General features: G+C 59.2%; 1 protein-coding gene across 5 annotated transcripts in view; it reads right to left on the bottom strand.

Annotated features, from left to right (window-relative positions):
- Positions 1-259: 259 nt before the first annotated feature.
- Positions 260-11,613, bottom strand: part of PSD4 (pleckstrin and Sec7 domain containing 4) — a 34,736-nt gene continuing 23,382 nt past the window's right edge. For 4 of the 5 annotated variants that reach the window (XM_044918718.1, XM_021697446.1, XM_021697448.1 and 1 more), the window contains exons 6-17: positions 9,776-9,952; positions 9,260-9,340; positions 9,003-9,115; positions 8,705-8,763; positions 8,446-8,535; positions 7,331-7,374; positions 6,779-6,939; positions 5,648-5,718; positions 5,363-5,529; positions 4,704-4,848; positions 4,366-4,509; positions 260-2,571 (exon numbers count right to left, since the gene is read on the bottom strand). In XM_044918718.1, coding sequence (XP_044774653.1) covers positions 2,314-2,571; positions 4,366-4,509; positions 4,704-4,848; positions 5,363-5,529; positions 5,648-5,718; positions 6,779-6,939; positions 7,331-7,374; positions 8,446-8,535; positions 8,705-8,763; positions 9,003-9,115; positions 9,260-9,340; positions 9,776-9,952 — 1,510 coding nt within the window. In that variant the 3' untranslated portion in view covers positions 260-2,313. Of the gene's footprint in view, positions 2,572-4,365; positions 4,510-4,703; positions 4,849-5,362; positions 5,530-5,647; positions 5,719-6,778; positions 6,940-7,330; positions 7,375-8,445; positions 8,536-8,704; positions 8,764-9,002; positions 9,116-9,259; positions 9,341-9,775; positions 9,980-10,973; positions 10,980-11,613 lie in introns of all 5 variants that reach the window. The other variant, XM_044918719.1, reaches the window with a different exon arrangement.

Here is an 11,613-nt window from a genome sequence, read left to right as displayed (position 1 = left end):
GGGGACAAACAGACTTAACTTCCTCTTCTTCAGGGAGCGGAGCTCTGCAGCTGGACACCCGGGCCCCACAAACTTGAAAGATACAAGCCCGCCCCCCAGCGGTCACATGTCACAACTGCAGCCTAACCACGCAGTCTGCGAGCTGTGCCAGGTGGTGGCGCCCTGAAGCCCGGATCTCTCGGGAGGCTTCAGGTGCCCAGGTGAAAGGTGCCATTCCACACGAGCAAAGCAGCATCGAAGTGCCACACACGTGCACAAATGCAGACAAACCTTCACCTTTTATTCTGGTTTTAGGAATATGGGTACATGTTCAGTGAGGTCAAATAACCCACTCAAGGCCAAGCTCGTGTCGGTCCTGGGACAAGTCACATCTACTTGTTGCTAGTTCTCACCTATTAACTGCACATCAGTGACCCAAGCTGCTTTAAAAATATATATCCGTGCCCCTGACCCAGATCTACTGAATCTGAATCCTTGAGCAGAGGGTGGGAATGTGTCTTCAGCAGGCCTCCCCCGCAAGATGAAGTGCACCTCTATGTGACAGCAAGGAACCAGAGAACAGGACTGCTACCGCCGGGGGGCCAGAGACGTGTTTCAGTCATTCTGGAATGCCCTCGTCCTGGCCCATAAAAAGTGGTCAATATTATTTGTGAAATGAATGAATGAACAAATGAGTGGATGAACAAATGATTGAGGCCCCCCAAGGCTCTGACAGCCTGCAAGCGCAGTGCTCCACACACACACACACACACACACACACACACACACACACACACAAATACAGGCACACAGACCCACATAGGCACAGACACGCCCGGGCGAAGGGAGACCCAGCCTGGCCCCCTGCAGGTGGCTCCAGCTGCGCACATCTGCCTGACCCTCCCTGACACATTCGTGCACACCTCCTTCTTCACTGGCCTGCATGTATTGTGCACCCACTGGGTACCCGGCCCGGCCCTGAGCCCTGGCCAGACACCCCTTGTGGTCCCCAAGGGCCAGCCCCACTTGGTGGCGTTCCAGACCCCAGGGCTGGTTTCCAGCACAGATGGGAGGAGAGGGGCCCCGGCAGGAAGGCGGGAGAGCAGTGCGCCAGCCAGCAGGCCGCAGACAGGCAGCAGAGGCCCTCTTGGCGGGCAGCCTGCTCGCACACTTGGCTGAACAGAGACAATGGTGGCTGCTTCGCCAACCCAGCCTCCTTCCCACAGGCAGAGCCTGAGGTCCCTGAGTGTCCGGAACCTCCCCCAGAGCCCAGCTGGGAGGCAGCCAGAGGGCAGCACAGGGGCACTGCCCAGGAAAGGCAGCAAAGCCCCCTGAGAGCTGGCGGGGAGAAAGAGGGGTCTGGAAGGTGCCCTGGTGCCCCTCCTTGGGAATGCAACTTTATGGGATGGGGTGTGTGGGAGGGAGCCAGCCTTCTACCTGGCCCTCCCAGTTCTCAGACCAGCTCCTTCCAAGAGAGACCCCAGGGGATGTATCACGGCCTCTTGCCTCTCGGCCTCTCCCAGGGGTCTGAACCCGCTCTGAATCCTTCCCTGCTCTGGGGAAACAAAGGCCCCTTGTTCCCAGGGCTCTGCACGGAGCTCTGGAGGCCCCAACCCCTTCTGGCCCTCACTGACCACCAAGGGCTCTGCTCTGATGATTAGCAATTGGGTGTGTGAGGTGGGGCCTCTCTCATCTGCCCCGGGTGTGTGGATGATTGTAGGGAGAAAGGACACAAAGGCCCAGGGCCCCAGAGTCAGCCTCACCGAGTTTGTCCTCGAAGCCCCCCTGAAGGCCTACCTGTCAGGGGGCGGGGCCGAGCAACCCTGATCTCCCAGTCACCTGAGGCTGGCTGGGGTCTCCCAGGACCTCTCACCGCAGGTCACCTGACTCCCAGAGCAAGACCATCCTCAGGGCTGTGGCTCCCCTGGCTTGACTGCCCAGAGGCTTCCATTGCCCCAGCCTCCCTTCCGGAAGCTCAGGGCCCGCGGGTGCTCTGATTCTCAAATAAGCGCTGAGCTGCCCCCAGGCCCAAGAAATGTGGCCACTCTGGATTGTGGAAGGGGGGAGGGTGACATGGGAGTACAGCCAATCCCTTGACCTCTGTCCTCCCTTGGGAGTGAGCAGGGACTGGGGCAGCTGGGGCTGCCGTGGGGGTGGGCACAGCAGTATTAGGAGAGCTCCAGTGAGGACTGCAGAGAAACAGGGCCTGTCCTTCAGCGGGAAAGGGGAGGGCCTCATGCTCCAACACGGACCCTGAAACAAGGCTCCTCCCTGGGGTCTCATCTCAGGTCCCCCCCCGAACACAGGGCCAGAGTCCTTGTGGTGGTGCCAGCTTCAGAGCTGATTGCGGTTCCTCTTGGGTATGATCTTCCGGTAAGTTCTGCGCTCTGAGATGTTGCGCTTCACCTTGGCCGTGGTGGGGGCCTCTTCCTGGTGCAGGGATGGGCTGGAGTGGGACTTCTTCAGGCTGGGCTTGGGCTCCTGAGTGCCTCCGGCTTCCCTCCCCAGCTGCTCTTCCCACAGGTCCAGGTCATCTGAGGGGCAGCGCAGACGGGCCACCAGCAGCTGCACATAGGTCTCGTAGCGGGTTTTCTGCAACACATGGGCCCCACCACCTTAGCGTCACCTCAGCTCCAGGGCGGGAGGAGGCCGGAATCATGAGGGGCAGACTGCTCCCACGTGTACACAGCTCTGGTGGTAAAGATTTCTGCAGAAAGAGGGCTGGACCAACAGCCAACGTCCGCACCGAGCCTGAGCAAGCGGACTTTGCAGGACACAGGAGCCACATCCGTGCCCAAACCCTGCAGTTATCTGGACAGTATTATAACCAGCCCAGCCCTGTTCTAACAGCCACCACCCTGTAGTGCTGTAACTAACGTCTCCAGAACATGTTACATCCCCGAGACACTAAAATATCCATAACCCACTAGGCCTGATCTGTGCGGCACTGCACACAAACAGCTCACATCTGTACTGAAGCCTAATTGAGTCTGAATCGCATTTTAACAATCGGCATCTGGAGAGCGGGATGCTAACTACCTTCATCTGTTTAACACTCCGAAAGCCTCCGTAACTAGCAGCCTTCGGATACGGGTCCCAGTGTATTAAGTGCATGCTCATCCTCCACCCCACCAGCCCTGGGTGGCTGGGTGGCCCAGGAATCATTGTCTCCACTTTATAAGGAGGGGAATGAGGTCTAGGGAGGGGCAGGGGCTTGCTACAGGTCGCAGCTGCTCATGGGCAGGGAGAGGCTAGAATTCTGCAGGCAGAGCGGGTCCTGTCACCCCAGGGCCCCTGCGAAGCAGTGTACCGACGGCTGAGGATGCACCTAACAAGCCAAGGGATGGACCACAAAGGCAGGGAGGGGGCAGCACGAGGCCCCGCAAACACAGCCGGGGATGACACGGACGCTCCCTTCTCTGGTCTCCACCTCTGGATGGCTCTGACCCCCTCTGTTCTCATACTGCCCCTCACCTACCCCTCCCGCTTCGGGTCCCAGAACGTGTGCACTGACCAGAGGTGTAAGGTGTAAGGGGATAGGGGGTCAGCTGGGGGGTCAGGGGATAAAACAGTGCGGCATCGATCAGAGGGCTAAAAAGGTCCTCAGTTAAGATTATAAATGAGGGGCACCTGGGTGGCTCAGTTGGTTAAGCGACTGCCTTCGGCTCAGGTCATGATCCTGGAGTCCCGGGATCGAGTCCCGCGTCGGGCTCCCTGCTCAGCAGGGAGTCTGCCTCTCTCTCTGACCCTCCCTGAGCAGGGAGCCTGCCTCTCTCTCTGACCCTCCCCCCTCTCATTCTCTCTCTCAAATAAATAAATAAAATCTTTATAAAAAAAAAAGATTATAAATGAGGCACGGCCCTGACCGGAGTAGGATATGAATTCATCAGGTTTGGACAAGCTGTTTTAATCTCTCCTTGCCTGTTTGCTCATCTGTAAAGTGAGGATAACGGTCCCTACCCCAGAGTTGTTAGACAACTAAACAAGATAATACAGGCAAGTAAGACAAGCTCCATAAATACTGCCTATTAGTACTAGGTAGGTATTAGGGGAAATAATTCAACTAAAATACCGTTTTCCTTTCAATTTAGGTAAAACCAAATACAGTATACTCTTAGGTGAAAGTGATAAAACGTCCCCTGTGAGTGTTTCCAGACAAGCAGCTTCTAGGTACCCCCAGGAGAAGAAGTGAAGGGGTCTGAGTGCTCACGGACACGCACACTTTGTGCAAGCCCCTGCACGCGAGAGCGCACACAAGGCCTCCCGCAGCCCTGAGCGGCCCCGGGAACGAAGGCTGCAAGGCCGGATGCGGCCACGAGAGGGCGGCAGAGGGCCCAGCCGAGGGGGCGGGAGAGAGCAGGGAGGGCGGAGACTCAGGAGCCTGACCTCATACTCCAGGTACTCCTTCCTCAAGCGGTAGTCCTCCAGCTCGCGGCTCCGGCCCCGCCGCTCCGGTAAGTTCCTCTGCAGATCCAGCAGGTCGTCGGAGGCAGCGTCCAGGCAGTTCTCGTGGGATCGATGCTGCTCCTCCTGGGAGCGGGAGGCGGAGGGGGAAGCTGTCCCACTGCACCCCCCTCCGTTCCCGGCCCCAGGTGCGCAGCCCACACATCCTCCCTTGGTTCCCAGGCCCAGGTGAGCACCGCACCCCCCTCCCGGTTCCTAGGCCAGGTGCGCAGCCATCTCCCACCTCGTCCCCGGGGCCCGGGCAGTCCCCTTCCCCTTACCAGGGAGCTCTGGGCCGGGCCCACAGGCAGGATGGGCCGGACGAATCTGCGCTGGGAGCCCACCGCGGCCGGGAAGGGCGGTGCCGAGTGCGTGGCGGCCGCCAGGTTGATGCGCGCGATCCAGGAACTCATCTCCTTCGCAGTGCTGAGGGCAGAGGAGGCCGTCAGACCCCAAGGTGACAGAGTCGGCCCTGCCTCTCTCCCCCCAGCCTCCAGTGGTCTGCACAGCCTTCCAGACTCTCAGGACCCAGCGCCTCAAAAAGCCAGAAGCCTGGCCACCAGTCGAGGTGGTTGACCTCTGCCGGTGGTTTTTATCATCCGTCAAAGAGGAAAATCTAGGAAGGCAACAGATTTTAGATCAAAGGCAAAAAAAAAAAAAAAAAAAAAAAAAATCAATTGCTAGAGGCTTCCTGGAATCCTAGGTTCGGAAGTAGGAGGGTTGATGGGGGGGCGGGAGGCTCGACCAGGGAAGAGGCGCTGCAGTGGCAAAGTGGGTGGGGTCAGGGGAGCAGGTGCAGGACCCCTAGGACCCCTGCCAGCCGCAGCATTCTCCTGCTCCCACCAGGGCCCCGGCCAGCAGCCATCAGAGAGTGGTGAGCAAGGGACCAGGGACAAGAGAGCCAGGGCCTTGCTGCTGGTCCATCCCCCCGGGGACTTACGGAGCCTGGAAGAGATAGAGGCGCCAGTCGGCAGTCCGCAGCTGGAAGACGTGCGGCTTCTTGGTGTAATGGGTGGCCGGCGTGGCCAGCGAGTGGTGCACCCCCACGGGCTCGTCCACCATCTGTCCCACCAAGCTCTCCCCTGCAGGGGGGCAGTGGTCCTCTCCCTGCCATGGGGCACAGGGTCTCAGAAAAGAGGTGATCACAGGGGCCCACCGTCCGAACCATTCTGGGCCTTTCCCTGTTCCCCACCCTGCCTGTCAGGGCTGTGCACCCCCTTCCTACCTTCAGGAAGTAGAGGACCATCCCTCGAAGCAAGGTGTGGAACATCTTCCAGCCGCGCTTGCCCCACGGCGCTGCCCCAGGAGCAGAACACACAGGAGGTGCTGGTACCCCAACCAGACTCAGACACACATTGTCCCCTCTCCCCGCCAACTCAGTCCCTCCCCAGGTGCACGTAAACACTCAGCGACATACCAACACCACAAAACAATCAGGAACAAGCAGGTGCCACGCCTCACACCCAGGCAGTCATGCTCGGACCCCACAAACAACAACAAAAGCAGATGTGAGGGCAGAGGTTCGATGAGGCATGGCCCTGACCGGAGTAGGATATGAATTCATCAGACGTCTTTCTGGTCCCATCCAGAGAGGCACAGGGGCTTAGGTCCTCTTGCAGAAGAAGGCTGGCTTCCCTGGAGTCACCTCCCACCCTTGCTCAAGCCCTGTGGCTTCTTGCGGCCCAATGCTAGTTCCCTGGCCGGTCACCGCACCCTGTCCTATCCATCCAAGATCCCATTACTGCTCTGGTCCTGTGGCTGCCCTGCTCTAAAGTCTCCACCTGTCTGCGGAGTGAGGCCAAACGCACCTCCTGCCATTCTGTCACACACACCCTGTTCCCAGCAGACTCTGCCTGCTCCTTTGTCTGAGGGGAATGCCCTCTGGCCTCTTGTCCTCCAAGGTTCAGCTCAGATACCATCATTCCCCAGAAGCCTCACCCATCCCTGTCCGCCACATCTCACCCCCACAAACCAAACCAAAACCTAGCCCTCCTCCACACCCCCATACTTGATCTCACCCTCCCTACACCCCTCAGCCATGTCCACCTTTTATCCCAGACACCAATGTGCTCATCTAACCTCCCCCTTACCACGGGGGGCTGGGGGGCAGGGAGTACCTAGGTCTGTCTTGTCTCTGCACCCCCGCCCCCTGGCGTCCTAGCCGGCGCCCAGCACATGGTCACCATCAAGGAAGGAACACAGGCTGCCTGTCCTTGACCCGTGCCATCTTCCTGCACGCCGGCCCACACGTCAGCCCGTGGCCCTGTGCCGAGCCACTCTGCACGCCCGCACGCACACACACGCGGGTTCGGCGGCAGACACAAGCTCTCCACACAGCAGGGCAGCAGGCACTCACTCTTCTTGCCATCCGCATCGTGATGCATCTTCCGAGCCAGGATGCCCTGCTTGTAGGTGGGTGCTGTGGGGTTCTGGGCCAGCTGGAGGAAGGGGCTGCTCATCTTGCCGATGTGGGAAGACACCTGGGCCTTCTCTGCTCTGCCTGCGTCTTCTTCATCCCTGGACATCAGAGAATCCGGCCGGGGGTACTGACTGGGCAAAGGCCACCAGGAGGTGCCCACGGCCTCAGCACCCTCCATCCTCTCTCTCTCGCTGGGGAGCCGTACCCCAGGACCCCCCAAAGGAGTCCTTCAAAGCCAGCCCATCCATTCCTGTTATCCCCACCCCCCACGGCCCCTGGCTTCTCCAGGTGTTACCTGGACCCCTCTACCCTCTTGGAGACTCACCCAGGGCCCGGCCTCTGGCTGCACCCCACTCAGAGGGGAGCACTGTCCAGGCCCCCCTGCCTCCCCCGGGCTCCTCCAACTCTCAGGTGGGCGGGTGGAGGGAGGGCAGGCCCAGAGACAGGGGAGGGGAGCGGGGAGTGGAGGGAAGGGGGACTCTCACTTACACGGCCCATTCAAGCTTCTCACTTCGGATAGACCAGTAGAGGGCCTAGAGCAGAAGCACACAGTGGGCAGGGAGCCTCGGCCCGTGGGGCCCAGACTCTGCCCGGCAGAGGTAGGACAGGGGCAAGCTGCGGTCTGCCTCTTCCACCCCCAGCACAGCTGCCCTTCCTCCTCGAGCAGGAAGCAGCTCACGCGTGCATCCATGTGCCCGTGCGTGCGTGCATGCGACCGTTTACGGAGCACTCACCACGTGCCAGGCACCGTGCCCGACGCTGCAGACAGGATGAGCAAAGCAATCCTAGTCCCTACCTGAGCTTAGGGAGGCCTGAGCTAGTTCTCCCGGAAAGGAAATGAATCATCCAGTACCATCCTGCCCAGAGGGATCTGAGAGCAGGGACAGCTGACAAACAGGGGCAACAAATGGATGGTGAAGGAATGAGAAAGTGACCTAACAAAGGGTATTCACGGCCGTGCATCTCGCTTGCCTTCGTAGTCCTGGCAATGCCTCGCAGGGTGCCGGGCACACAGCGAGAGTTCCAGAAATGTTCACCACACAGACAAAAGAACCAGTGCATCATTGCATGTGAAACTCTGTGTGCCCTGCGCCGTGCTAGGCCCCCGACGACCTTTATTTCATTGTGAGCACCACACTGTAAAGTGGGCGCTACCCCAGGACGAACTCGAGCAAGCTGCCCAAGACGAGAATTCAAACCCTAGAATATCCAGCTCCTAAGTCTTAGACTTACTGCCACTTAAAACCTTGCCCTTTGTTCGTTCCGAGAACCCAAAACCCCAGTGTATCTCAGATTCCCCATGCCTCAGAATCACCTGGAAACTTCAGAGAACATTTTAGGGGGTCCCAGCCCCAGAGATTCTAATTCAGTAGGTCCAAGGCAGGGGGCCTACGAATTCACACAAGCCAACAAGTTCCAAGGTGCTGCTGCCGGCGAGGACGCACACTCTAGTACCTTCCATAAACGGGCCGTGGCCTCCCAAGGGCATGGCAGCAGAGCCAGGCCCAGGCTGAGCATCACCCACCCCCCCGCCCCCGGGGGACAAGGAGCTACAGAGGGAGCCCCGGCATCACGAACCCAGGGGGCAGCCCCCTGTGTCTTACCTTCAGCAGCTCCTTTGGGAAGTTCCCGCCGTCCCGCAGGCCGTTCAGGTTGGTTATGAATTCCTGGTAGCTCATGCTCTTCCCAATGTTCTGTGGCCATTGCGAGAGGTGGGGCAGCGGGCACACACTCCCCACCCGCAGAGAATAACCCCCCTGTCGGCCACTCTGGAACCTTCTCCAGTCCTCCATACCTACCTCCCCTGGAGCCCTTCCATGACCCTATCCCAGGCCGCTGGCCTCGAGCTCCCCCGCCCCTCACCTGTCCGTGCAGGTCCGTGTTGAGGAGCATGACAGCACAGGTCAAGGTGTGAACGGAATCTGCCCCGGAGGGAGGGGAGTACAGAGGAAGCTCGTTACAACCACGACTCCTGCCTTTCCACTGCCCACGCGGGGCAGGGTGACCCTAGGTGCTTCTGGTTCTCCACAGCCCCCGGACACGCTCCCACGGGCTGCTACCCAGTGGACGCCTGAGCAGACCCGGGGGACACTCCCATGCCATCCTTCTCCCAGGCACCCCAGCATGCCCTGCCCTGCCCTCGGGACCCACGCCTCCCTACCTGCGGAGGAGAAGGCCCCAGGATTGCAGTAATGGAAGCGTTTGGAGAACTGGTAGAGGATTCGCTCCCGCTCCTGAGTCTCCCCGCTGAGCACCAGGGCCTGCAGGAAGTCCCTGGAAGGAGGGTCAGAGTCCAGGCCAGAGCCCGGGCTGCGGCAGCCAGCAGGCTCCAGAGCTGGGGGCCGATCAGAGTCTGGCCTCACCGGGGTAGCACCTCCCAGCCATCCCTCCTCCCCAGAGAGGGCCTGGAGGCCTTACCGGAGGGCTCGATCCAGGCTCTGGCCTCCAAACTGGAAGAAAGACAAATACTCCTCAGCCACGGCCCTACTGAAGTCATTGCTGCGGAAAGGAAATAGGAATGAAGCCCGCATGGGGGCGGGGGTGGGGGGGTAGGGGTCTGGGCTGGGGCCGCGGATGCCGAGGGGCCCTAGGGCCTGCGCACATCCGCGGAGGGTGAGAGGGTAAGGGGGCGGCCCAGGTCTGGTCTGCCACGGGCACCCGTCTACTGCTGAGTGGGGAGGACACGTGGAGTTGGGTGGGGGAGACAAGGTGGCCAGGTCTGGTGGCTCTAGGCAGGGCTCAAGAGTGTGGAGAAGGGGTGACAAGTGGGACTAAGAGGAAGAGGCAAGGCGCCGCAAGGGGACGGGGGGGACGGATCAGGACAGGAACGATGGGGTGAAGGTCAGCAGTGGGGCGGCCAGTGGACGGAGTCCGTTGACCACTCTCCCTCTCCTGACGCAACCTCCAGCCGTGCTCAGGCTCAAAGCCCCTTACTTCTTCTGCAGGTAGGCAGCCACTTCAGACTTCCGGAAGCCCTCCAGGTGATAGAGGCGAGAGGCCAAGTTGCAGGCCACCTTGTCGGTGCTGACACCATTAGCCAGCTTGTCTCCAGTCTGTGGCCTTTGGCCTTCCTCCGGGGACTGCGCTTGGGGCATGGGGCTCTCAGGAAGCCTGCAAAGGTCCAACAGTGTCCTCAGACTACCACATGGGATGGACAGGAGGGAGGACCGGGTCAAGCGTCCCTCCAGGTCAGTCACGGAAGAGGTGCTCAGAGTCCACACCCAAAGCCCAGCAGGGGAGCTGGAGTGCCGGGGGCGAGGGGGAGCAGCTGGACCAGGGCCTCACTGGGGAAACTGGTCCCTGACCTGGCCTGGCCTGGCCTGGGCGCCGGGAGGATCCAGAGAGGTGGTGTACCTGACAGGCCAGCAAGGGCTGGAGCCAAGCTTAGCACCCAGCACCTTCTCAGGTAAACCACGAGGACGTTCTGGGCCCAGTTCACCTCAGGTGGCAGGTGCAGCCCTTTGAAGATGCCAGTGGTATTGAATCCAACCCCAGGAGGGATGGCATTCGTCTCCCCGACCCCCACCAGCCACTTGTCTCCCTCACCTGTCCTGCCCTGCTCCTGATGCCTCCTTGCCCCCTTGCCCCTCCCAGCCCCGGCCCCAGGCTTCCCTCCTAGAGCTGGAGCCAAGGAAGGTGCAAGGGTGAGGGAAGAACAAGAAGCCAGACTGGCTTCAGGCATGGCGACAGCTGGGGGTGTGGTCAGAGATGGCTTCCGACCTCTTCCTTCTCACACCGGCAGCCCTGTGGGAAAGCAAGCCCGCACCTCAGGGGCCCACATGGTGACCTGTTCTTATTATGAACATACACGGGACCAGGCCGCCCCGACACCCTCGGGGAACACTCAGCATCTGATGCTCGGAACTTTGGAAGTCACCAAGCCCAGTCTCTGCCGGACTCTTCCATTTCCCCTGCAACACGACAGCTGGGGCTGGGGGATCCTCCTTATCGGAATATTCCAGATCCCAGTGACCACAGTTACGGAGATGTACAGGTAAACAACATCAGCAGAACCTGCAAATGTTCATGAATAGACTGACCACTTATCAAATGAGGCTGCGCTCGACAGCCCCTCTCTCCTAACACAGACGCCCATCTCTGCCCCCGACTGGGCCGTGTCTTCTCTGCTCACTTCTCCCTGAGGCTCCTGCACACCCAGGGGGGCCAGCGTAATGGAGCCCCACTGAAAAGTGACCTACAAATCTCACCCCCCCAAAACACAGGGCTTCATGAAGTCCGTGTCAGTGAGGCCAGAAGATTCCAGGAATCGCAGAAAAGCCAGGGACAAACAAGGAACTGAAGGAGTTAGGTCCGGTGGACAGTTGGAAGGGAGAAAAATAACGACACGCACGTCACATCTGAAGAGAACTATTTGATCATCAGCTGAGCAAGCTCTAAAATGCTTTTACAGAAATGACCTAGTCGACTAGTGTTGTTACTAAAATAATATCTAGATGGGGAGTTACTTCTGGGGAAAAAATAATGCAAATATAAACTGTCATGGGGCTGTGTATTTTAAATGCGTGAACTGTATGGTATGCAAATTATTTCTCAATGAAGCTGTTTTTAAATGAATTGAGCCGTGGGGCCTGCTTGGGATTCTCTCTCTGTCTCCCTCTCTCTCGGCCTCTCCCCCACCCCAAACAAATAAAAAATAAAAACTTAATTAATTGCAATGAAATGAAATAAAATGAAAAAATAAAATATGATAAAAATAACCTCCATGACCTCACTGTGATAGTCAAGCACAAATGAAACATCCCGTTGGACCA

Source organism: Neomonachus schauinslandi, chromosome 10 (assembly GCF_002201575.2).
Source record: "Neomonachus schauinslandi chromosome 10, ASM220157v2, whole genome shotgun sequence".
Taxonomy (NCBI): Eukaryota; Metazoa; Chordata; class Mammalia; order Carnivora; family Phocidae; genus Neomonachus; species Neomonachus schauinslandi.
This window is presented reverse-complemented; position numbering and strand designations above follow the sequence as displayed.